Source organism: Momordica charantia, assembly GCF_013281855.1.
Source record: "Momordica charantia cultivar OHB3-1 chromosome 3 unlocalized genomic scaffold, Mcharantia_2.0 BLBB01000003.1, whole genome shotgun sequence".
Classification (NCBI taxonomy): domain Eukaryota; kingdom Viridiplantae; phylum Streptophyta; class Magnoliopsida; order Cucurbitales; family Cucurbitaceae; genus Momordica; species Momordica charantia.
Genome location: NW_028275161.1, coordinates 14,742,324 through 14,766,002, shown reverse-complemented (window position 1 = coordinate 14,766,002; position 23,679 = coordinate 14,742,324). Strand labels below are relative to the sequence as shown.

Sequence of the window (23,679 nt, the reverse complement as noted above, 5' to 3'; positions counted from 1 at the left end):
GTACCAAATAAAAAAAAATTCCCTATCTTAATTTCTCATAAATGCCAAATCAAAACCCCAAAAGAAAGTTAATATTAGAAAGAAAAAGAGGACATAATTGGGAGGAACGTTTGAATTAAATTGGTCAAATGGCTTACTTTAATAACCATAATCGCATCTTCAACATCAATCATCACACATACATACATACATATACATCCACATCATGGCATGAGTGTGGCACGTGCGAAGGCGACGTCTTCATCATCACCAACGAAACCGCTTCCTCCCAATTCCCCCACTCTGTCTCGCCCTCTGCCGCTATAAATACTCTCCCTCTCTAAACGGTTTCCCATCTCTCTGCTTTCGATTCTGAATTTTGAAATTCGGAAAAAAAAAAAACTACCCTCAATCGCAATGGGCGAGGTGAGTCTACTCGGATTTTGCTCTGTCTCTCTGTTTCTTCTTGTTTTTGGGAGTTAATTTTGTTTTGGGGGGGGGGGGGTTTTCAGGCGGTGCAGAAGAAGAAGAAGAATGAGAATGAGAAGAATGGAGATGGCGGAGGAGGCGCGGGGAAGAAGAAGGAAGAGAATCCAGTTACTGTGGTGCTTAAGGTCGATATGCATTGTGAAGGCTGTGCCAACAAAATCATCAAATGTGTTAAAGGATTTGAAGGTATATGTGTATTGTAAATGGCTGGCTATGGCGGATTTCGCTTCGAAATCTCCATTCCTCCATTACTGGAAGTGAATTTACTGTGATTGCTTCGATTTTCCCCATCTGGGTGTTCCTTTTTTTGGTATTGTTTTGAGTTAGTTTATGCTTCCTCTGTTTTCCATTCCACTCTTCATCTCTTTTCTGACTCCAATGTTTAGGAATCGATGAATCCCAAATCGGATTTCCATTTTTTTTTATGTGGGATTTTGCGATTATCTGACGGACACACCATTTCTCGGCCTCTGTTTTTGGGTTTCTGTGTTCTTCAGGTGTACAGACTGTGAAAGCTGAGATTGAGGCCAACAAACTGACTGTGATGGGGAAGAAAATAGACCCATCGAAACTCCGGGAGAAGCTCTTCAACAAGACGAAGAAGAAAGTGGATTTGATTTCTCCACAACCCAAGAAAGAAAAGGACTCGAAACCCAACGACGACGCCCAAAATAACACCAACAAATCAGACAAAAAAACAGACGAGAAGAAGAAACCCAAAGAGGTAATTATAAAAAGAAAACCCAAAAACTGGTCCCCTCTGAGATTCCTCCGCCGCTTGATTTAACTTCTCTTCTGTTGTTTCCGATTATTCAGCCTCCGGTGACGACGGCGGTGCTGAAGGTGGCGCTCCACTGCCAGGGATGCATCGAGAAGATTCACAGAGTCACATCCAAGTTCAAAGGTAAGAACTAAGAACCCACATTCGCCGCCGGCATTGCCGCCATTCCGGCGTTGTAAGGACTTCCGTTTTGAACATTTGATTACAGGAGTGCACGAGATGTCAGTGGAGCGGCAGAAGGATTTGGTGACGGTGAAGGGCACAATGGACATTAAGGCTCTGAGCGAGAGCTTAACGGAGAGACTAAAACGACCCGTCGCCATCATCCCGGCGAAGAAGGAGAAAGAAAAGGACAACAACAACAACAAGAAGAACAACAACGGTGACAATAAAGAAGCCGGCGGAGAGGGCGAGACGAAGGCACCCGAAGGCGGCGGGGGCGGAAAGAAGAAGAAGAAGGGCGGCGGCGGAGGAGGAGGAGGGAACGGCGGGGAAGAGGACGGCGGCGGCGGCGGAGGGAAGATGGAGGGGAACAAAATGGAGTACATGGGAATGACAGGGTACGGGTACGGATTGAATTATGGGTATGGGTACGGGTACGGACCTGGAGGGCTGGTGGGGGAGAATTTGCACGCGCCACAAATATTCAGCGACGAAAATCCAAATGCCTGCTCCATAATGTAACAATTTGGAGAGAAAACCAAAAAATAAAAATAAAAAAAGTGTAAAAACTAGGGGTAAAAATGGTGAAAATTTGAAAGCTGGGATTTGTAGATGGTTTTTGTTTGGCTAGTGGGAAAGTGAGAGAGAAAGAACGAAACCCAATGTCTAGTTGGTAATTGTTTAGTTTATGATGTTAGTTTTATTATATCATATGTGGTGGGAATTGATTCGCTAATTCGCCGGAATATGTTTGTCTTTCACTGTGACACTTTTATGTGTTTGTCAATATTACTAACTTTATTTTTTACATTTTTTTGCTCTAAATGTGTGATGGTGGCAGTTGGTGCGTAGAAAGTAAAGAGGCAAGATTTTGAATTTTGATTATAATGATTGATGTTAAAGTTTGAGAATATTTTATGTTTATTTCAGTACTATTTGACTAAATAATGCCATTCTATTATCTATAATAATTAAATAATAATTATTATTATTATGATTTTGAGATATATAGTAAGATAAGTAGGGGATGGGGGAAGGGGGTTGATTTTGGGGGGAGGGGCATTTGTGGAAGAGAAATGTCAATGTCAGTATCAAGGAAAGCAAAGCAAAGGGGGTTCATTATTGAGACCACCATGAGAACTGCAAACTGCAAAGAAAGAAGAAAGAAAAAAAGGGAGAGATTCTATTTTGAAAATTCTGTTTCCAAATTATTTTGCATAATTCCAAATGCCAACCCTGGGGCCTCAGGCCTCACTTTCATTTTGATTTTGTCACTACTCTCACTCTGAAAAAAAGTAGTTGGAAGAGAGAGAGAAAACTGAAGAGTGGGCCCCACCCGAATAGCCGCACCTTCCAACTTTGTGTTCTGCCCGTGGGCCTTCCTTTCCTGACCTCCCAAATCCAATCATTTTTTCGACTTAGTTTTCAATTTCGTTCCTAAAGTTTATTTAAACTATTTTGAAAATCTACTCTCGATTTAAAACCATAGATTTGGTAATGTATCGTCTGATTTCATTTATTTTGGTCATTATACTTTGAAATTGTCTACTTTGGTCCATGTATTTTTAAATTTTTGTTCATTTTAGTCACTCTACTTTTAAAATGGTTGATTTTGTCTTTCTACTTTTAAAAAGTGACCATTTTGGTTCCTTGCAATGAAACTCTTTGATAACCATTTTAAATGTTTAACAAATAATAATAATAATCTTCAAAAGTTCTTTATTTGTATGGTCCGGTGAGAGATTAGAGAACAAGCCATTATATTAACTAAAAGAGAGTGAACTTGAAATTTGGAGTCGAAGGAGTTTTCACAGGGCAGGATGGAGATGAAGAAGCCTTCCTTGCCCCAGGCCCCATTTAACTCCCCGTACATCCCTTTAAAATTCTCCACACAATTTTGCAAGGATCAGGTTCGTCACGGTAAATAATTTCCCACTATTGAACTTGAAAGCATATTGGGGCAGAATCAAACTTGAACTTAAAGTTGGAATCCTATCGATTGGATAGTGGATGGAAAGGCTTAAGCTGCAATATGCGGCTACCTACTGGTTTGAGGCTATCGTTGGGAGCTAGTGTGCAGCGGTGGTGCAAACAATGCAGTGGCAAGCAAAACAGAAGGGAAAAGAAATTGAGAGTACAGATGGAAGTGTGAATTTGAGAAAAAATCAAGAGGAAGATGGACCGAGGGAGCAGAAGAAAAGATCCAGAAAACAATTAGATGGACAGTAGAATAGAATTAAGATTCTTTAATATATATACACACGAGAGCCTAAATGAAGATTCTCAATCCTGATTCCGTGAAGAAAGTGAACACTCTACCTACCTACACTCGAGAGTGGTTAATAGTGAAATGGTAAAAGTAAAAAAAGAAAAAAAAAGTGGACCAACAAAAATATTGTTTGAAAGTAAAAAATGGCAGTGCTCTACAAAAGAAGGGTACAATGTGTCCTTTACTCCAAGTCCAAGGCCCTCTCTCCATGATCCATATTCCTCTCTACCAAAAGATCCCACCCTTTTCTTTCCTTTTCTTTCCTTTCTTTCTCTTTTATTATGATTGTTCTTTTATGTGCTAAGTTTTTGTTTTCCACTTTACTCTTTTTTTTTTCCTTCCTCTTTATGCCCTTTTAATTTACTTTCATTTACCGTGCTTTTCTTTTTCATGCTTATATATAATACTTGCTTTAGGTTAAAAATACTTACTTTCTAGACGTTTGTGTTTTGGTTTTGTATTTTACAAACACGATCATTTTAGTCAATTTATTCGATCTTTTATCTCTTTTTTTTCGATTGCAATTTCAACACGATACTATATATTCAATATATTTCTTAAAATATCTATAGTATATATAAAAGGCAGGATCCGGATAAACTTTTTTTTTGCCGTTTTTACCCTTCATTTCTTATACTTTTGAATATGAAGTTGGAGGCAAATTGATCATTTTACATGCAACTATTTAATTTCTTATAATTATTATAAATAAATGTTTATTTGATATGCCCCATTTTGCTACTTTTATTTTTCGTTGATTTTCTTTAATGCTTTTGGTAAGAAGTTAATGTTTTTTTTTTAACTCCAACTAAGATCGTGTTTAATATGCTAATAATAGCTGATTGTGGTTACAAATGGATGTGTGGAAGTTGAGACCGTAAATTAATTGCACATGATTACAAATTTAAACATAGGACATATTGTCCTTCCCCAATCCTTTCATCTTCCTCTATACTTCCCTTTGGTTCTATACTTCTTCTATATAAATATTTGTCCTCTCTTTTCTCGTGACAACAAAAGAATCAAGAGGTTGTGGATGAAACAGAAGGAAAATTTTTCCAGTTGGTGTGAAAGTATGGCGATTATTTTCCTTCTTTGGCAAGGACAACTACAATGTACGTATGGATGATCGAGAAAAGAATTGATAGTGAAGAGAGATGTACTAAAGAAATTAATCCTCACTCACATTAAGATGGGATCAGTGGCCGAGTCGATGGTAACAGTTAGCTTTTTCGTAATTTATCATGGTTCAAATTGAAACAAATTGTAGATTGCATTGTGTTGAGATATCAATATGATAGAAAAAATTGTTCTCATGTTGGATAATTGGGATAATTATGAGTTTTATTTTTATTTATTTATTTTTAGAAAGTAAAACTTTTGATTTATGTGTTATGCTCAGAATTATTTGTACAGAATTATGGCAAAAAAATAAATTTGTTATCCCACAAACTTTATCAAATTGAACTAGAGAGAGTTTGTTTTAGGGCTTCCTTCGGCTCATTATTGCCTTTCTTTTTCACGGGCGAATAAACAAATTTAGGAATTTAGCGTTAAAAAATTAACAAACTTAAAATGTAATACAATGATAATAATTAAGGAAAACAAATAGCAAATTAAGAACATTATAGGTTGGTAATATAAAATGTGATCAATAGCTTTTGAGAAAAAAGAAAAAGGCACAAAATAGAACTTTTACGTTAATTTTATCCTTCTATTTTAAAATTTTTCACTATTAATCTCTCTCTAATCTATTGTCTCCATAGATGCGTCTCTCTCATCGAGGTTCCTCTAACTAATACACACCTTCTATATTATTTTGTCAAATTTTTTTTCTCAAATTAATTTTTTGATTAATTATTGAATTGATAACTATTAATTATTGAGTAAAAATAAAGAGTTAAAGATAACACAAAAAATTAAGGTAGGGTAGGTCCAGTTTTGTCTCTTTGTTTCTATAATATTAATTGAAAAAAGTATAGTTGTTTTTAATTATAATTAATATAAAATTTCACAGAACATAAAAAATTAAAATATGTAAAGTTTTATTTCTATAAATTAATTAAAAAAAAGTCGATGTTTCGGAAAAAAAAACATTAAAAAAAGTTATGGCTTATTTATAATTATAATTAATAAATTGAGAAGTTGAAAAGTTTGGTAACTCTTTCTCCTACAATTATATAAATAATTGTTATTTTCTTATTATTTCTCTAATGTTTTATCAGCCAAAACTTTGAATTTTTTTTTTCATTCGTATGTTTCCTTATTTTTTGATTTTTTTTTTCATATTTTAGTTAGATTGTTTCAACCTTCAATTTTTAATTTTTCTTTTAATTATAATGAAACGTGAATAATTGTTACTTTTTATAGAAGACTTATTACATACAATAAGTAATTTATTAGAAAAACCCAAAAATGACATACTTACTTTCTTTTCAATGACTCAAATAAGAAATAATATAAAGTTTTATTTCTTTTAGAAATTGTTATTTTTATGAACAAATAATGGTGAAAATTTAAGAATTTGTGTTAAATTATTTATTCTTTCTTGGTGTATTTCACTTATGAAAAAATTGTAAGTAACAATGTTTCTCAATTTTTTTAGTCACTAAATTTGGATGATGGGATTTACTACAACGTCATAAGTGGAGAATAACACGTTGGTGAGATAAAAACGTTGAGAGAAAAAAGCCAAATTGTATTAAACTTTTTAATTGTTTAATTAATTTTTATACTTTTAAACTCTAAAATAAAACTATGAAATTTTTCGTGCATCGCACGTGTCTCTGACTAGTAGCAATAAATTTATATTAAAGAGTTTCTGTTGTGTATAGAAATTGTGTTTAAATTTTGCAAATACTTATTAAAATAATCACTTTTTAAAAAGTACATAAACTAAAATAAATGTTTTAAAAGTATGTGGAGCAAATGAATATTTTGAAAGCCGAATGACCAAAATGAACAAAAGCTAAAAGTACAAGACTAAAATAGTATTTTAATTATATAATTTTATTTTTAAATAGTCTGTTCTTGAAATTTTTTTAAAAAAACCCTAATTTCTTGAGAAAAATCTTTCTTTTTTTATGAATTTTAGAATTTTAGGTCAAATGATCTCTAATTTTTTAGGGTGTTTTTTTTCTTCACTTAATCTTTTAAAATTTTAAAATTTACTTTTAATGTATTAAAAATAGTCTTTCCATTAAAAGAAATGTTAAAGTTGGTCAATGGAAAGCTTATATGTTATTCTAAATTTTTGTTTACATAAAGTATTTGGACATGTTGGCATGAAATTTGAATAGGCCGCTTGGAAGAAAGGAATTTTGTAGATGAATTTTGTGTCTAAATATGTTTTTTTAGAGGATGTGTCTAAATATGTTAATATAAAATCATAATCTAATCATATATCAACTTTTGGTTAGTTAATTTTGGAAAAAAAAAAATTTAGGGATCAAAAGGACCTAATGGAAAATTTTTATTCATTAAAAGTATAAAGATAAAATTAATAATATTAAACGAGTAAGAACCAAATTGAGAATTACTTACAAAACTAGAGATTATCGAAAGCGATCTTTTGGTTGAACATGCCTTAACTCACCAGTTATGTTCAGGTTGACAATTAAATATCTATTTTAATTCCTAAACTTTCAAGTTTATTCAATTTTAGTCCAACTTTTAAAATGTTTGTTTTTATCCCAAAACTTTATGTTTTTTTCCATTTTAGTCGCTACAATTTCCAAAATATATGTTTATTTTTGTTAATCGAGATGATAGTAACTTGAATATATATATATAGAGCAAGGATCAATATAATTATTTTTCAAAAGTTCAGTAAAATACAGCTTTTGAAAGTTTAAAGATAACTTTTTTTTTTTTATAAGGTTTAGGAATTAAAGTAAATATTTTAAATCTAAAAAATGTAAGACTAGAATGTAATTTAAACCTAGAAAATTTTACTCTGTTGGACCTTATAATAAACTCATATTTCTGAACCAAATAACTGTTTATATTATTTTGAAATCAAAAGTGTCACAGTCATTTTTTTTTTTTGGGATTTCGTGTCACAGTCAGATAAATAAATACCAGTGGAGATTGTTTAAAAAAAAAAAAAGACCAATGGACTGATATCTCAAGTCTATATACATTCAGCCTTTTTGCATATATCAAGTACTCAATACAATCATGTCAATTTCCCAACCCCACTCAAATATTTATTTTAGATTTTAATTACTTTTGATTTTTTTTTTGACATATTTTCAATGTCATTTTGTTATTGGAATAAATCTTACTGCTTTCTCAAAAGCTTCAATGCTTGAAAAAGTAAAAAAATAAAATAAAATAAAGATGGTACATCTATTTAGGTCCGTGTTAGACGATGTGGTTCTTTTTTCTATTTTTTTTATTGGTAGTTGGACATTATGTGGACGTAGGAATTGAATTAATTAATTGATGATATATGTCTTAACTAATTGAACTATTCAGATTATTATTCGATGTGATTTGTCTTCCTTAAAAGTAAAATTCTCTACATGTAATGCATTGGTGGTTAAGGATTAAGGTATTGTTAGAGAAGAAATTAATGTTGACTAATGAATGTACAAAAATGTAAAAAACAAAAAAATTAATTAATTTTAGGAGAAACTTTATAAACAAATGAGAGAGTGAAAGAAGTCAACAACGCCGTTTTGGTGTCAATTAAAAAAAAAAAAAAGTCCTTTGACGATTACGGTAGTAATTTTGAGATGGTAATTAGTCATAGTAATGCATTTACTTGACTTATGAGTATAAATATATATCTAAGTTAGCTTTAGATACACTACTTAAGCCTAATTCAACTGGTTAAGACATGTATTTTTTAATTAAAAGTTCGTGTGTTCAAACTGCTACAACGTAAGTGTGATGAATCTTCTTATCCCAACTGTTATCGTATAACTAAAACCTATCCTTTACTTAGGCTCTTCTATAATTAAAGAATACAAGTATGAGATTGCTTTTGGTCTCTATACTTTCAGCCTTGGTTAATTTTAATCATTGTATTATGAAAATGTTCATTTTGGTCTCTATACTTTGAAAACATTCATTTTAGACATTGAACTTTTAAAACGTTATCATTTTAATCTTTCTTTTTAAAATTTTAATACAAACTTTATATATAACGAAAACTCTTTAGAATAAAGTAATGTATATATTTTAAGAAATATATTTATTGTAACGCTGTGTTAAAATTGTGATAGAAAAAATGATATTAGAACTAAAATGAAAGGATCAAAATAGTCACTTTTTTAAAATACAGGAACGTAACCAAAACGAATGTATTTAAAGTACAAAACTAAAATGAACAAAAGTTAAAAGTACACAAGCACTTTGAAAGTAAAAAACCAAAATGAACCGAAGCTGGAAATATAGAGGGTCAAACTAGTATTTTGGACTATGAAAAATTAATTTAAATCTTGGATTGAGAGGAAAGGTTAAGATAAGATGGTATATTAAATTATTGTTTTTTTAGTACAACATGTAGAGGTGAGAGATCGAACTCACAATCTCTTAGTTTGAGATATATGTCAATTACTACTAAACTATGTTATTTTTAAAAAGTTAAACTTATAAGAAGACGACTTTCACGTAACGTACGTATTTCTTTATTCGGCTATCTACGTTTTCAAAATATAAGCTAAATTGTTGAAAAGTGAAAAACCATAATGATCAAATCAAGCCGCCAATAAGCACTTTGGGCCTCCACTGCTGCAAAAATTCTTAGTGGAGATGCATTGGCATGGCATGGCATGGTATCATATCATGCGAGGCATCATCATGATACCCACATTCCACCATCCAAATTTTACTTTTTTTTTTTCTTTTCTTTTTTACTTTGGAGAACCAAACTTTTTCCTCCCTTTTTTCCTTTTTTTCCCTCCTTAACAAGGAAAAAGAAAAAGAAAAAGAAACTTTATCCTTCTTAAAGCATGGTACGGAAAAAAAAGCCCCACACATAAAACTAAACACAAAGAGGGAAAAAAAAAAAGAAGCTCTCAATCAAATCTTCAATCCAATTACTAATTATAAATAGATAAATTATTAGGATTAAGAACATTCCCGATACCCGATATAGACCTATATCAACTGGTCAATATGTTACGTAAATAGACCATATAAAATAGAGGTAAAGGAGGAGGGGTAATTAAGCTACATAATTTATTGAATATTCATGTTATCATGGTATGTAAGGAAAGCGAAGAAAATGAAGGGTTGAGATTCTCAAATGCCATGTGATTAAAGGGTGCTTTTAAAGCCTAGTTAAAAGATAATTCCTTTTTCTTTCTCCTTTATTTTTATTTTTATTTTATACATAAACTTTTTCTCATTAGGTGTGATGATTGCGTGAGCTCAGTCCCATGTGGGATTTCGTAGGTCCTTTTCAAAAGTGGATTAGTGGGAAAAAAATTTAAATACTGTTTTAGTTCGGGTTCATTTTGATCTGTCACAACCTATTGGTCGGAGCTATATGTCTGAGCTATGCTCGCTTTGGCAACAAATGACCAATTTATTCATTATTTACAAAATTTTAACGAGTATTTATACACTATGAAAACTCAACTCTTGAATACAAATTTATGGTTACATTTCAAGAAATTTAGTGAGTGAAGTGTCATGTTAAAACGATGATTGAAAAAAATTAGATACTGAAATGGTCACTTTTTAAAAGTAGAGAGACTAAAACGGATGTTTTGAAAGTACGAACATTAAAATAAACAAAAGTTGACAAAATAGATGTTTTGAAATTATATAGACCAAAATAGTATTTAAATTAAAAAAATGTATTAGTATTTAAATTAGAGGTTTAAATTTCTATTGACATGTCGACATTTATATCAATATTTGTATATGTTTATGGGTTTGACATTGACCTGAAGAGTGAATTGACATTTTTATCCTCTCATAGAAAAGTTGATGAAATATAACAAAAATATCAATAATGTAGACCTAATATTAACGATTAAACTTATTTATAATATTTAAATATTCTTTATAAATTTTTTAAAAATAATTTTTCTAGAAAGATTCATCAGACGTCAACATTTTATCGATAATTCCATGAATGTTTCCATACAATTAAGACATCGAACCTTGTTGTAAACTTTTTTTTTTTTTAAACAACCATTTATATTCTTTTAACTTTAGAAAAGTCTACTTTCATCTATGTTCTTTCAAAAAGTAGTTATGTATGTTGGGTCATGCTAGGTTATTTTGTCAAACTTTTACTTAAATGTATGTTTAAGTTAACCTATTAATGCTCTAAGCTATGTTATAAATTGGTTAAACAATGTAAAAAGATTTAAGAACTAAAAAGAAAATTTTCAGAATTTTAGGGACCAAAATTAAAGAAATTTAGTTAACCTAGTTAAATAGTTATTTTTTTTAAAAGATTTGAGAACTAAAAGAAAACTTTCAGAATTTTAGAGGCCAAATTAAACAAATTTAGAACACTATTGATCAAAATTTTAGGTTAAATTTTATTAATTTGAAATGAATTAGAACCACAAAAGTATTCCCCATGGTTAAAACTTAAAACACACAATATCAATCAAATATTGCAGATTTTTGTTAAAAGTAATTAATATCTTACATGTTTAACTGATTGTTTTTATTTTTCAAGCACAAGACAAATTATATTAAATAATTTTAATAAAAAAATTATATTAAATAATTATAATATTTAGCAAAGTTTTAAATGTTGAGGTCTTAATTCTATGGAAATGTTGATAGAAATATTGATTAAATATCAATGTCAGATACTTCAATATAAAAATTGAAAAAAAAAAATTAAAATTAACATATAAACATTACATTTTAAATAACTAAAATTTATAATTATTAATATTATTTTTATATTACTGATATTTTGTAGATATTTTTTAAATTTTCTTACAATATAATGAAAATGCTGATTTTCTAATATTTATTATTTTTTTTTTGAGAAATTTTTTAATAGTTTATAAATATTTATGAACTCATGAACCTATAAAAATCAATTTAATACTCTAGCATTTAGTAGGTCAATCTAGAAGAACAGTTTCATATACCGTACCAAATATTTTGGCTTGAGGATATTTTGGTCCTTCCATAAGAAATTTCTCCTATCTTTAGATATATTTGGAGTTGTATAAGCCAAGTGAATATAACAAATACATTTCTCAAAATTTTTTCATTTTACTTAGTTTTCGAGAAATATATTAATTGATAAATTAGTAAACTTGAAAGTGAAATACATTATTATTACGCGTTTCTCTACAATTTCTTTATCTAATTCTTTTTCTTTTTAAAACTTTTAAAATCATAGAAAGTTGTTCAAAATTAAAAATGTATAATTTCGATGACTTTTTTTCTTGATATTGTCCGCTTCGGGCAAAGCCGTACGACTTTGCTTTTAGTTCCACTCAAAAAGTCTCATATCAATGGAAATAATTGTCCTCTCCTATATACCTATGATCATTCACTCCCCTAACCAATGTGAGACTTTGTTTGCATTCTTTACAAACCCAACATAATAAAACTTTTCGTTCTAAATTCTTCTATCATAATTTTATGTTATAATTATAGTGTGATCAAAATAAGATCCTCAATTTAAACTCCCAAACACATTGAATAATAATTTAATTTAACTACAAAAAGTAAAGACATATTACATTTCATTAATAATTTAATTTAACTACAAAAAATAAAAGCATATTCACTACTCGTTGGAAAAGACATTTCATGAATTATTTATGTATGAATATAGAATTAGACAATTATGTGTTATTGCTGTCGAATAATTATCTTTTATTATTATTATTTCTTTTTATTCGTGAGTGTCCGGACCAAAGCTAAGAATAATTACAATCATTAAAGATTTGAATTTTGATTTTTAAAAAAGAAAAAATTGTCAAGTACGGTCGAGTGTGAAACTTCATTGTTTGATTAATGAGTAATTTGGTTTATGTTTGGATTTAGAATATAGTTTCATTTTGGGCTCTTTTCCAAGAGTAATACTATAAAGTTACTATCACATTTTTTTTTCAAATGTCATTTTCACGAGATTAATATATTTATTTTATAGACCTACAAATCTCAATTTAATTATGTCTAAAATAAATATTGACAAAACAAATAAACACAAGAAAATCTCACCTTGTTTAGTGGAATCTTTTAGTCCATAGTTATGACTAACTTTTTTGTATTTTATTTGAGTTTCCACATTTCAGAGTTTGAGTGGCTTTATTTATTTATTTATTTGTTTGGGATTAGATTCATGCAGTATTTTCGAGTATAATTTCAACATTTTCATGACTTGATTTGTATGTTCGGTAGTTTAATTTTTGCAGTATTTTTTTTTATGAAATTAAAAATTTAAAGTTTAAACTGATTCATCAAGTTAAAATTGAGAAACATTTATAAAATATTTTGAGAGAATGGTTCGAATTCTCATCCCATTTCTAATGCAATATTATTAAAGAAAAGATATATTTTATATGAATCGCTTTCTTAAAAATTGTTTTAAAAATTTGTATTCATTAAAAACTCATATATATTATCTTCGCACTAGTTTTGTCTTATTATTTATTATCCAGGGTTGTGTTGGATGTTTAATTTGCAAAAAAAAAAGTGAGAAAACCGTTGAGTATATAAATTTAACATCCGGAAATTAAATTTGTGTATTAAGAATTTGAAACTTATTTTATATTTGTAACAAATTCATTATTTATTTCATAAATTGCTTTTTGTTTCAATTTTGTGTTATGTAACTTTATTTTGTTAAAGTTGAACTTAATTCATGTGTGAGGAGTTTCATGTTTACATAACTATATATAGTTGTGATATTCTTGATTGTGAAACCAAGCATACCACAATTGGGTATTCTCCTCCTCTCACATAGTTCTCTTTTCTGTTGAGTTGTTCTTCTCGTTTATATTGAGAGCAAGTATCTAAGAGTTCTGTCAGATCCGAGTAGTTCGAGGTTGTTGTTCTACCGGAGTTAGTCAGTGTATCATGCTGAGACAATCGCTGTAGACTGTTAGCAACTTGTGCAGAGCGAATAATTGTCTTCAAGTCAGTGCTATTTGAGTGTGCCTCGACTATATTTATCAAGTTTGGTGTTCATCAAATTGTCAAAACTATATTGTTTGTAGCCAGTTACGTTGTAATATGTTTACCAGTGTTATTCAGTTTACGTATACAACGTATATTTAACCAACATGCTGTGTCTTTCTTGCCCACTACCATTTGAGAATTACAACAAAACAACTATTAAAAAAGAAAAAGAAAAGAATTCAGAAACAAATTGGAAAACTTGACTGTCCACAAGAATATGTTTTTTCACACTAAAAAATACTTCAATTCCAACAATTGAAAATTTTCAAATATTTGTGGACAAGTTCACAGGAAATCTATAATAATTGAGACTAATTTCCTAAGACTAATTCTCTAGATTAAACAAAATTCGATATTTTACTACCCCACTAGGTTGCTTGAACACCCATTTAGAATTAATCAATTAAAATTAGACCAAAAATTTCCCGTCAATAATTAAAACTCTAAATCTTGATTGAGAGATGTGGACAAGTTTACAGAGTACTTAATTGTTTGGAGAATCCAAATTTAGTGATTGGTGAAATTGATCTTTTGGGAGCAGAATTTCAAAGGTAATTATGATTTCCATCACACGATTGGAGAGACCCAAAATAAAGATTTAAAATTGAAAAAGAGAGCTTAAGTTTGATTTCTATGGGGGAGCAGACATAATCATTCATGGCCATTTCACAAAATATTCAAATGACAATCAACTATTTGAGAGCTTAAGTTTGATTTCTATGGCGGCTGATAATTGTTTGATTTGTAAAATTCAGTTGAATTTCATATTTTGTTGGCATTGCAATGGGTAATGTCGTGAGACTTGTACTTATCTTATATCTTTTAGGACATTGATGGTGCATCTTGATGCATGATTTGAATTCGGTTTACAAGACAAGAAACTCGAGACGAACACCTGTGTATACTACAAGATCTATACACCAGCAACCTAGCACGTTTGAATGCCTAAGTCATACAATAGGTTAATGAGCGTAGAAAAGAGAGTAGGGTTGTGAGAACGTCTCTCACACATGAGGTCCCTCCTCCTATTTATAAGAGTCTCCTTAGGTCGGCTTAGCCTAGTCAGAATTGGTCTAGTCGACTAAGGTAGTCTAGTCTGGTGGGCTTGAGCTAGACAGTTTGACCTACATCACTCATTTAACCTTATTTAGGGTGAACTTAGTTAATAAGATAATTTCACTCAACATTAACTTTTCTTTCCATTTAGAATTTTGGACTAAAAGCAAACCTACTTAAGAAAAAAAGAAAAAAAAAAACTCGCAAACCTATTTAGGCATAATTTTTTTCTTCTTCGATATAGATAAGAGTAGCTTTAATTGTTAGAACTAGACATAAATCAATTCGTGAAAGAATTAATAATTGTGCCTCATCTAGATTTTGAATTTTCACCTTTATTGTTTGGATTGTAATATCCTAAAACAAAATTGAGTTGGGTTAATTTAGAAGTCAAAAGATTAATGTGTGAATCCTTTTTAGGAAAGAAAATGGGGAGGGGAAGGTTCTTATTCTCTTATTTGATAAAATATATATATATATATATTTACTCAATGGGTTTGAACTCATAATCTCTTGAACAAAGATAGATGCCTTAACCACTTGAGCTATGCTAGGTTTGGCGAACATAGCTCAATTGACATGACATTACTTACATCTTTAAAAGTTGGAGGCTCGAATCCTCTCACCTCTTGAACAACCTTCGATAAACGATAGGTACAATAAATATGGGATAAAGAATTGAATCTTCGACCTAAATGGAATATTCGACCTAAAAGAATTCTTCAACTTAAAGTAATTGGTGCCCCTAATCAACTAAACTATGCTCCTATGGATGAATCTTCACTATATATTTGAATTATATTCCTAAATAAAAAGATAATTAAAGTAAACTTTGTTCTATAATTTTGATCTCCTAATATTGCGTCTATTATCTGTCTACTAACTTTTTTCAAAAAACAGAGAAAAAACAAATCTGTCTGCTAAGCTCAGTAGCGAGCTTTTTAATGGGCTTCGTATAAGTAAATGGGCTAACAAAAAGAGGCCCAAATGAGAACTCAATAAATGCAATAAAAAGGGATAACAATAGAAATAGCTATTTTAAATGAGTCATTTTAAAAAATAACCAAACAGCTTTTAGTTTTGAAAAATGGCCAACGTAAAAATAGGAAAATTTTATAGGTACGAAATTACCATTCCATGATTTTTGAATGAATATATTGTTTGTCCTTTTTTTATAGAGAATCATACCTATATTTTTCTAATGAATCATTGAAATATTTTGAGAATCTTACCTTTATTAAACCTAAAAAGAAAAAATATTAATTAAATTAAAATAAATTTAAACAAGAAAATCATTTTAGAAATGAAAATACCAATCCCGAAGATGGAAACAAATACAGTAACAAGCATGATAAACAAATACGGTGAACAAATGAATAAATATAGTGAACAAATGAATAAATACGAACAAATACACTAACAAGTATGATGAACAAATACGGTGAGCAAATGAACAAATATGGTGAACAAATGAACAAATACGATAAATAGAGAACAAATATTTGAACATTTTATTGTGAAAAATAGGGTGAACACATAATGTTTATTTTTGTAATACAATTAATACAAAAAAAAAAATCTACCTCGGTAGAAACTCATACGGTTGACATCTCTCTTCTTTACCCTCCGTCACTCCCCACGCCACTTACAGCGTTGTCAACCACCTTATTGTTCCACTGTTGTATCCCTTGCTCCCTTGCTAAATTCCATCCACTCCTCGCACCACTTACAGCTATCTCACCTCCACAGTTGTCTCCCTTGCTTAATTCCGTACATTCCCTGCTCAATTCCCCTCCATTCCTGTTGTCTCCCTCTCGATACCCATTGATCCATTGATCGTGTCTCATGCTGCCCTCTTTAAGTTATGGTATGTTATATTCAAATATATATTTAAAAAGTGAGATAGATGGTTTCTAAGATCTAGGAGAGAAAATATAAGAAAGTGAGATAATATAACAAGAAACATATTTGAGAATATGAGGGAGAGTATTATTTTGATTTTGAAAATAATAACTAAATAGGAAGGGTAAGATGGTCAAAATCAAATCTGTAAAACAGTTGTAAAAATCGGAATTAACATTTTTAATTTTGGTCATTTTTCAAATCAAGTGATAAATAAAGACACCTACAATAAATTTTCAATAAAAAAAAACAAATACAAATGATGGTCTATAGCCAATTTAAAATTTGATCATAACCTTTTTAAACATAAAAGTCGTTTCTTTTTTTTTGGGAAATAAGACGTGTAACCTATGATTAAATATGTTGCCTGTGTGTGTGTGTGTATATATATATATATATATTTTTTTTTTTAAGAAAATATGTAACCTATGATTAAAATATGTAATTTGACTATTTTCATTTTTTTATTTTTTGTTACATTTCAAAAAATAAATAGCTAATGTAGATACTTTAATCATATATTACACGAGATTAGAGTAGACGAGATGTATTTAGCACTGAATTTTGAATGAAACAAAATATTCTCAAATACAATTCTCTACCATATTTTGGATCAGTTTATATCCTTTCTAAATGATTATAATCTTTTAACTAGAATTCCACATTTCCAAAATAACTTTTAAATAGAATTCCATGGGGAGTCTTATAAACTATATGATTATATGTGTTAGATGCAGAAATTTGGCTTCTTGAGATTCCGCCAATTCGCACGAATCTTCTAGAATAAAAGGAATCGACGAGACCTGTAAAATAGAATAACAATAAAGACCTGTGTGGCTCTGCAAAACAGAATAACAATAAAGACCGGTGTGGCTCTTGCCACACAGGCTCGGATGCCTAAGTCAGAATCAGAGTAGTCGAGTATGGAGAGTAAGATAATTCAGCGTACGTTTAGAGTTTGATTCACCCTCTTATTTATAGAAGTCAAATTCTAATCCCTTTAGGAATTATAGAAGTTGAATCCTAGTGTGTTCAAGAGATCTGAACTCATGGGCCCATGCATTTCGTCGCAGTCTTAATGTTGAATCGAGGGTCGAGACAAGATAGGTTCGGGTTGGGCGACACAGAGGTTGAGAGAGAATCGAAGGAGGGTTCTCAGACATTGACCGAGAAGGTCTAGGTGTCGAGCACTGCTCAACGCCGACCACGGGTCGACTGTGGTCGACTCGGGTCAACTCGAGTCGACGGGTTTCGATGCTTACCTGGTTCGCGCATCTAAATTTCACTTCTGTCGCTTGGTCCGTTCTTCTATCTTCCCATAACAATAGCCTCACTCTCAAAATAGAAGGCAAAAAGCATGTTAGAGAGTAGTTGTTGCTTGGTATGGATGCCTATTTTTTTGGAATAGCCCTCTTAGCTTTTTGTCACTGTTGGTTGTCGTCTTTATGGGCCGACTCTTAGCTTTTTGTCATTGTTGGTTGTCGTCTTTATGGACCGACCTTCTTAGCCTCCATTCTCTTTTGTTGTAGTTGACTGTAATTAAGTCTCTTGGACTCTGCTATACAGTTAGTTTTAACCGTTAGATTTTGGCCTTCAGATCTAACTTTCAGTAGGGCCAGTGGTACATAATTTGGGTTTCTAATTTGGCTTTTGCCCATGGTTTTATACCCCTTGGTTTACTCTTGGGTTTCTAACCTATTTGGCTTTCGCCAATGGTTTTATACCTTGAGCTTAGTCAGCACCCTTGAGTTTCTAACCTTATTTGGCTTCTGCCGGTTTTCTACCTTGGGTTTCATTGATTGGTTTGACTTGTCTGTTTTTTGTTTTAACCTTGCTGGGCCTGTATTTTTCAGCACCTTTGGGATTCTTTTCCTCGGTTTCACTAACTGGCTTCTAGCTTATTGGCCTATTTCTAGGTCTGTCCTGGTTCGAGTTCCTTGACCAGCTATTGATTTACTTACCCATGCCCCCACTCAGAGGAATTTTCATTTAGAATAAAAGATAAATGCTCAAGTAATATGGAATTAATTAAAACTCAGATGCTATAACTAACTAGATAACCAGAAGCAAGTAACTATTCTTGGAAACATAAAATCAGACGTAATTTGAAACGAAGCAAATGATTACCTAACATATGCTACCTACCATGTAACAATTAAAAAAATTAGCCCTAAACCTATTCAATTATTGACCAAAAGAAGAAAAAAGAGAAATTAGATATTGTCCTGCAATGCGCGTTTGTCAGGTTGTCCTGTGATACTCGTTGCTCTCATTTGATTTTTGTTTGAACGAGACTATTGTTGAGGTATATTTCTTTAGAGGGTCTCATTGATCTGATTGGTCTTGAGTTTTGTCGAGACCCCGCTTTGAATGGAGTAGCTCTTATGCGCTCATATATTTTTGGGGTCGATTCAATGCCTCTAAGAAAGTTGCTAGGTTTTTTTTTTTTTTTTCCGAAAAGAGAATAATAGCTATTTATCTCTTACACAAGATATGAAAGAGAGTAGCGATATTTCATCGGTAAGATCTTTGACTAGTAATCTTTCCTCGTTAAAGCGAGCCATATATTCATTGAGGCTTTTCATTGATTTTTGATTTATGGTAAGGAGGTAGGTCACATGTTGACTACTATTCCGCCATCCAATGAATTGCGTGATAGATGTTTCGATCAGTTCTTTGAAGGAGAAGATTGATTTTCTTCTTAATTTTCGAAACTAGATGCGGGCTGTGCCAGTTAATGTGAAAGAAAATACTCTGCACTTGATTGCCTCTATCAACCCATAGAGGTCCATCCATTCTCTATATGCATCTAGATGGTCAATATGGTCTGTTGAGCCATCATACTATTTTATAATAGGGAGTTTGAACTTTGGAGGGATTTTCTCTCTCATTATCTCTTCCACTAACGACGAATCTGCCTGATCTATGGTCTTACCAAGATTGTATCCTCTGTATTTTTGTTTTTTGCTATGTTCTATAGGCCAAGTGATTTTTCTTTGTTGCATTGTGTTCTGATGACCTAGTCGGGCTTCCTGTTTGCCTCTACTGTCGTGCGTTGCTAATTTTTGCGGTCATGTGATTATCGGATCCTATCGGCTCAAATTATCGTTCCATGGTTTGTCGTTACCTCCTAATCTTAGCTTACTTTGTGCCAGTGGGTTGTTTGTTGATTCTTCAACAGCTGCAATTGCAGCAGCTTTGCCCTTTCAGGGATCCCGATTGAGTCTATGTGGCTCCTCTTCCTGCTGTTCAAGTTTTTTGAGAAGGAGATATATACTCTAATGCATTCTCGCAACCTGCTCTTCTAATGCAGCCAATTTGCTCTCCAACTGTTCTGAAACCTCAATCAGTTGCTCTTTCTGTTTTGGAATTTGTTAACCTACTTCACCTTCGGCCACCTTAGGTAGGGCAGCCCCGAGTCTCATGACATTCGTCGTCAGAAAGTTGTGGCATGTCTCCAAAATCCATGTCAATTTGTTTCTCTCGAGATCTCCTCAGACCCGAGCAGTTCTCAGTCAATTCGTCATCAATCGTCTTGACTTTTAGGTCTCTATCGTCCTCACAGACAACACTAATTGTTGATGCAGAAATTTAGCCTCTTGGGATTCCACCAAATTCGCACCAATCTTCTAGAATAGAAAGGATCGACGAGGTCTGCAAAACATAATAGCACTAAGGACTGGTGTGGCTCTTGCCACAAAGGCTTTGATGCTTAAGTCAGAATCGGAGTAGTCGAGTATGGAAAGTAGGGTAGTTCAGCGTACCTTTAGGGTTTGGTTCACCCTCTTATTTATAGAAGTGAAATCCTAATCCCTTTAGGAATTATAGAAGTCGAATCTCAATCCCTTTAGGATTTACATAAGTCGAATCCTAGTGTGCTCAGGAGATCTAGACTCCTGGGCCCATGAGTTTCGTTGCGGGCCTAATGTCGAATCGAGGGTCGAGACAAGATAGGTTCGGCTCGAGCGACACGGAGGTCGAGAGAGAATCGAATGAGGGTTCTCGGCCATTGGCCGAGAACACCTCGACGTCGAGAAGGTCTCAATACCGAGGACCTGGTCGGTCGTGGTTGACCCGGGTCGACGTGTTTCGGTGCTTACCTGGTTCGCACGTTTGAGTTTCCCTTCTGTCCTTTGGTCCACTGTTCTTTTGTCTTCCCATAACAATATGCAAGATTTTAAATGTCAATGAAAATATTAATAAAAATTTGATATCAATACGTCTTCTTGGAAAATCAAAAAATTATTAAATTAAAATTTTTTTTATTACAAAATGAACAATTCACCTTTTTTGAATAATTTAAAATTTCATATTATTAATATTATATCTTTATTTTCCTTTATTTTTTATATTTAAGAGTTCAGGCCAAAACGAGCATAGCTCAGCGGTAATTGACATATACCTCCAACCAAAAGGTTATGAGTTCAAATCCCCTCCCTAACATGTTGTACTAAAAAAATATATTTCAAAGTTCTAACTTGATAACTTTCGTTGAAATCGAAGCATATAAATGGAAGAAAATAAAAGAGATTAGTGAAGCACTTTTAATTTTAAATCATAAGAGGTTCCTTTCTAATCAAATTTTTAGTGGTAAAGTATATATTAATTTTTTCATCAAATTTTCAATTTCATTATATTAGATCTTGAGTGTTACAATCTTTACCATAAACTTAAATAAGTATTGCAATTTTTTACTTTTTGATATGCTTTCATCTTAAGAATTACTAAAAAAAAATTAATTTTCTTGTGCATTTAATGAATTATAAAACATGTATCTAGCATGAAACTAATAGTATTTTAAAGAAAAAAGGTCCAAAGCTAGATCTTTTTTGCAATCGGTGAGATTTTGGAAATTGATTCAATGGTCGTGCATAATTTTGTGTCAGATTCATTTTTGTTGAAATTAATAGTGGGTTCAAGAAGATTTCTACATTGGATAAAATCAAGGGGCTGAAATGTAGTAAAAGTTGCATAGAAGATCAAGGTCAAAATTTATCTGATGAAATTGAAAGTTTGTAGGGTAAAAAATCAATACACATCTTACCGTGTCTAGGGATATATAAAAATTATCTTTCTCCCATTAATTCTTACCTAAGTCTTAGTTACAAACAAAAACATCATGATCAAAACTTTATTAGAGTTAATTAACCTTACTTTCATAATAAACAAAATATACAATAACAATAGAAAAACCTAGCCATTATTTCACTGGGAAAATTGACATTCTTGAAAGAAAAGAAAGAGAAGAAAAAAAATAAAAAATAAAAACAAAAACTTGTGGCCTTGAGTTTGTTTCAATAACTTTGAATGATAGCTTTACAAAAAGTTCCCCAAGCAATTGCATCTCTAGAATCTGTTTTAGACTCCAATTGCCATTGATCAGCCAAAATCTTCTCAACCTCACTTGGGTGACAAGGGATTGTCAATGCACCTTCATGATCAAACCCATACTCCTCAGCTGCTTGCTCCAACAGCCTCAAAAACATAGGGTGTGTCAAACAACTCAACGGAACCACGAATCGCTTCGGCTCCTCCCCGTCCACCGCCACCACCGCGAAATGCCCTTCCTTCACGTCCTTCGGCACCGCACTCGTGTCGACATCCTCGTTGAAACTGTCGCTCATCGCACTCAACTTTCGAGTTAGCGATAGGCTCTTCTGCAGCTTCTCGACTACGACCTTAAATTTCACAATACCATTCTTTCTCTTCGTGCAGACGCTTCTAGGTCTAGCCATATGTGCAAAGCTCGTGAGAGAGATAGAGGGGAGAGAGCGATTTCGAATTTGATTTCTATTTCGATGGTGTGTTTTAGAACTTTGCAAATTAGGTGTATATATATAGCGTTAATAGGGAGGAGTGAGAGATAAGATGTAAAAAAAGAGAGAAATTGGATGGAAAGGGAGTGAGTGTATGAAGTTAAGTTAGGGGAGACCATGGCATGTGAATATATGAATCTATGCATTCAAAGTTCTATGAAACGTCACTTTTGGAACTGTCATTTCTGCCTCCAAATTATTGAAGTGGTTCTCCCAAAGTGAAGCAATTCTAAGCCCATATAATTAAATTCACTTTTTTATCCAATGCTTTTCACGAACCTACTTAGATGCATAATTATTTCTTGAGAATTCTCCATTAATTAAAACCTACCTATAAGTGGAATGTTCGTCTATGAATTTTGTTGCTAAATAAAAGGTGACAACCGGGCTAGGTGGGATTTCGAATGCAATCTTCATCTTTGATCTGTTTTTAATGTATGTGTCGATTGGTCAAAGTGAACATGACTCAATGATAATTGACATATATCTCCAACTTAGAGGATGTAAGTTTCATCTCCACCTCACATGTTGTACGGAAAAAAATGTATATCTTTATTAATTCCAGCTCTACCTTATTTTAAACCAGGATTAAATTGGATTCTCCCTACTTTGTTAGGGATATGGACCCACAAAATTTTTTGTCAATTCTCATTTGGGCATTTTACATATATATATATATCATTTAAAGAAAATATATTTAAATTTCTTTTGAGAAATAAAATATTTAATTAAATGGTATATTAGTGATAACATAATTTAATTTTACTGATATGTCTCAAAAGATTTAAAGGGACTATGATTGATTATGAGGGAACGTGTTCAAATCTTATGATGACCACCTATTTAAATGCGGCAAAATGACTCGGACACCACGAATATAAGAAAATAATAATAAAAAAAGTAATAAAAAATATGAGAATCTTTCATAACTTTTATCTCATATTTTATAAGTTGAGAAATTCAAAACTTATCTCCTGCGGCTCTATTAATTACTGTGCATATTATTGTCAATGTTATGTAGCTTTCGAGTTTAATTTCATGTGAGATTTCTTATTATTTTATTTGATTTTTTGGTTCGAGTTTTGGCCACTTGGCAAACA

The 23,679-nt window shown here is 31.8% G+C and overlaps 2 protein-coding genes across 2 annotated transcripts; one reads left to right on the top strand and one right to left on the bottom strand.

The window, feature by feature from the left end:
- The first annotated feature begins 265 nt into the window (after window positions 1-265).
- LOC148212447 (heavy metal-associated isoprenylated plant protein 3-like) lies at window positions 266-2,157 on the top strand. Its single transcript, XM_088121441.1, has 5 exons — window positions 266-405; window positions 492-654; window positions 966-1,192; window positions 1,285-1,372; window positions 1,458-2,157. Exons 1-5 carry the CDS (start codon window positions 397-399, stop codon window positions 1,931-1,933), a joined length of 963 nt encoding a protein of 320 aa, XP_087977567.1. The 5' UTR covers window positions 266-396; the 3' UTR covers window positions 1,934-2,157.
- A 19,779-nt stretch (window positions 2,158-21,936) lies between these two features.
- Window positions 21,937-22,597, bottom strand: LOC111020486 (auxin-responsive protein SAUR50). Its single transcript, XM_022297169.2, has one exon. It carries the CDS (start codon window positions 22,496-22,498, stop codon window positions 22,058-22,060), a length of 441 nt encoding a protein of 146 aa, XP_022152861.1. The 5' UTR covers window positions 22,499-22,597; the 3' UTR covers window positions 21,937-22,057.
- Between the last annotated feature and the right edge of the window lie 1,082 nt (window positions 22,598-23,679).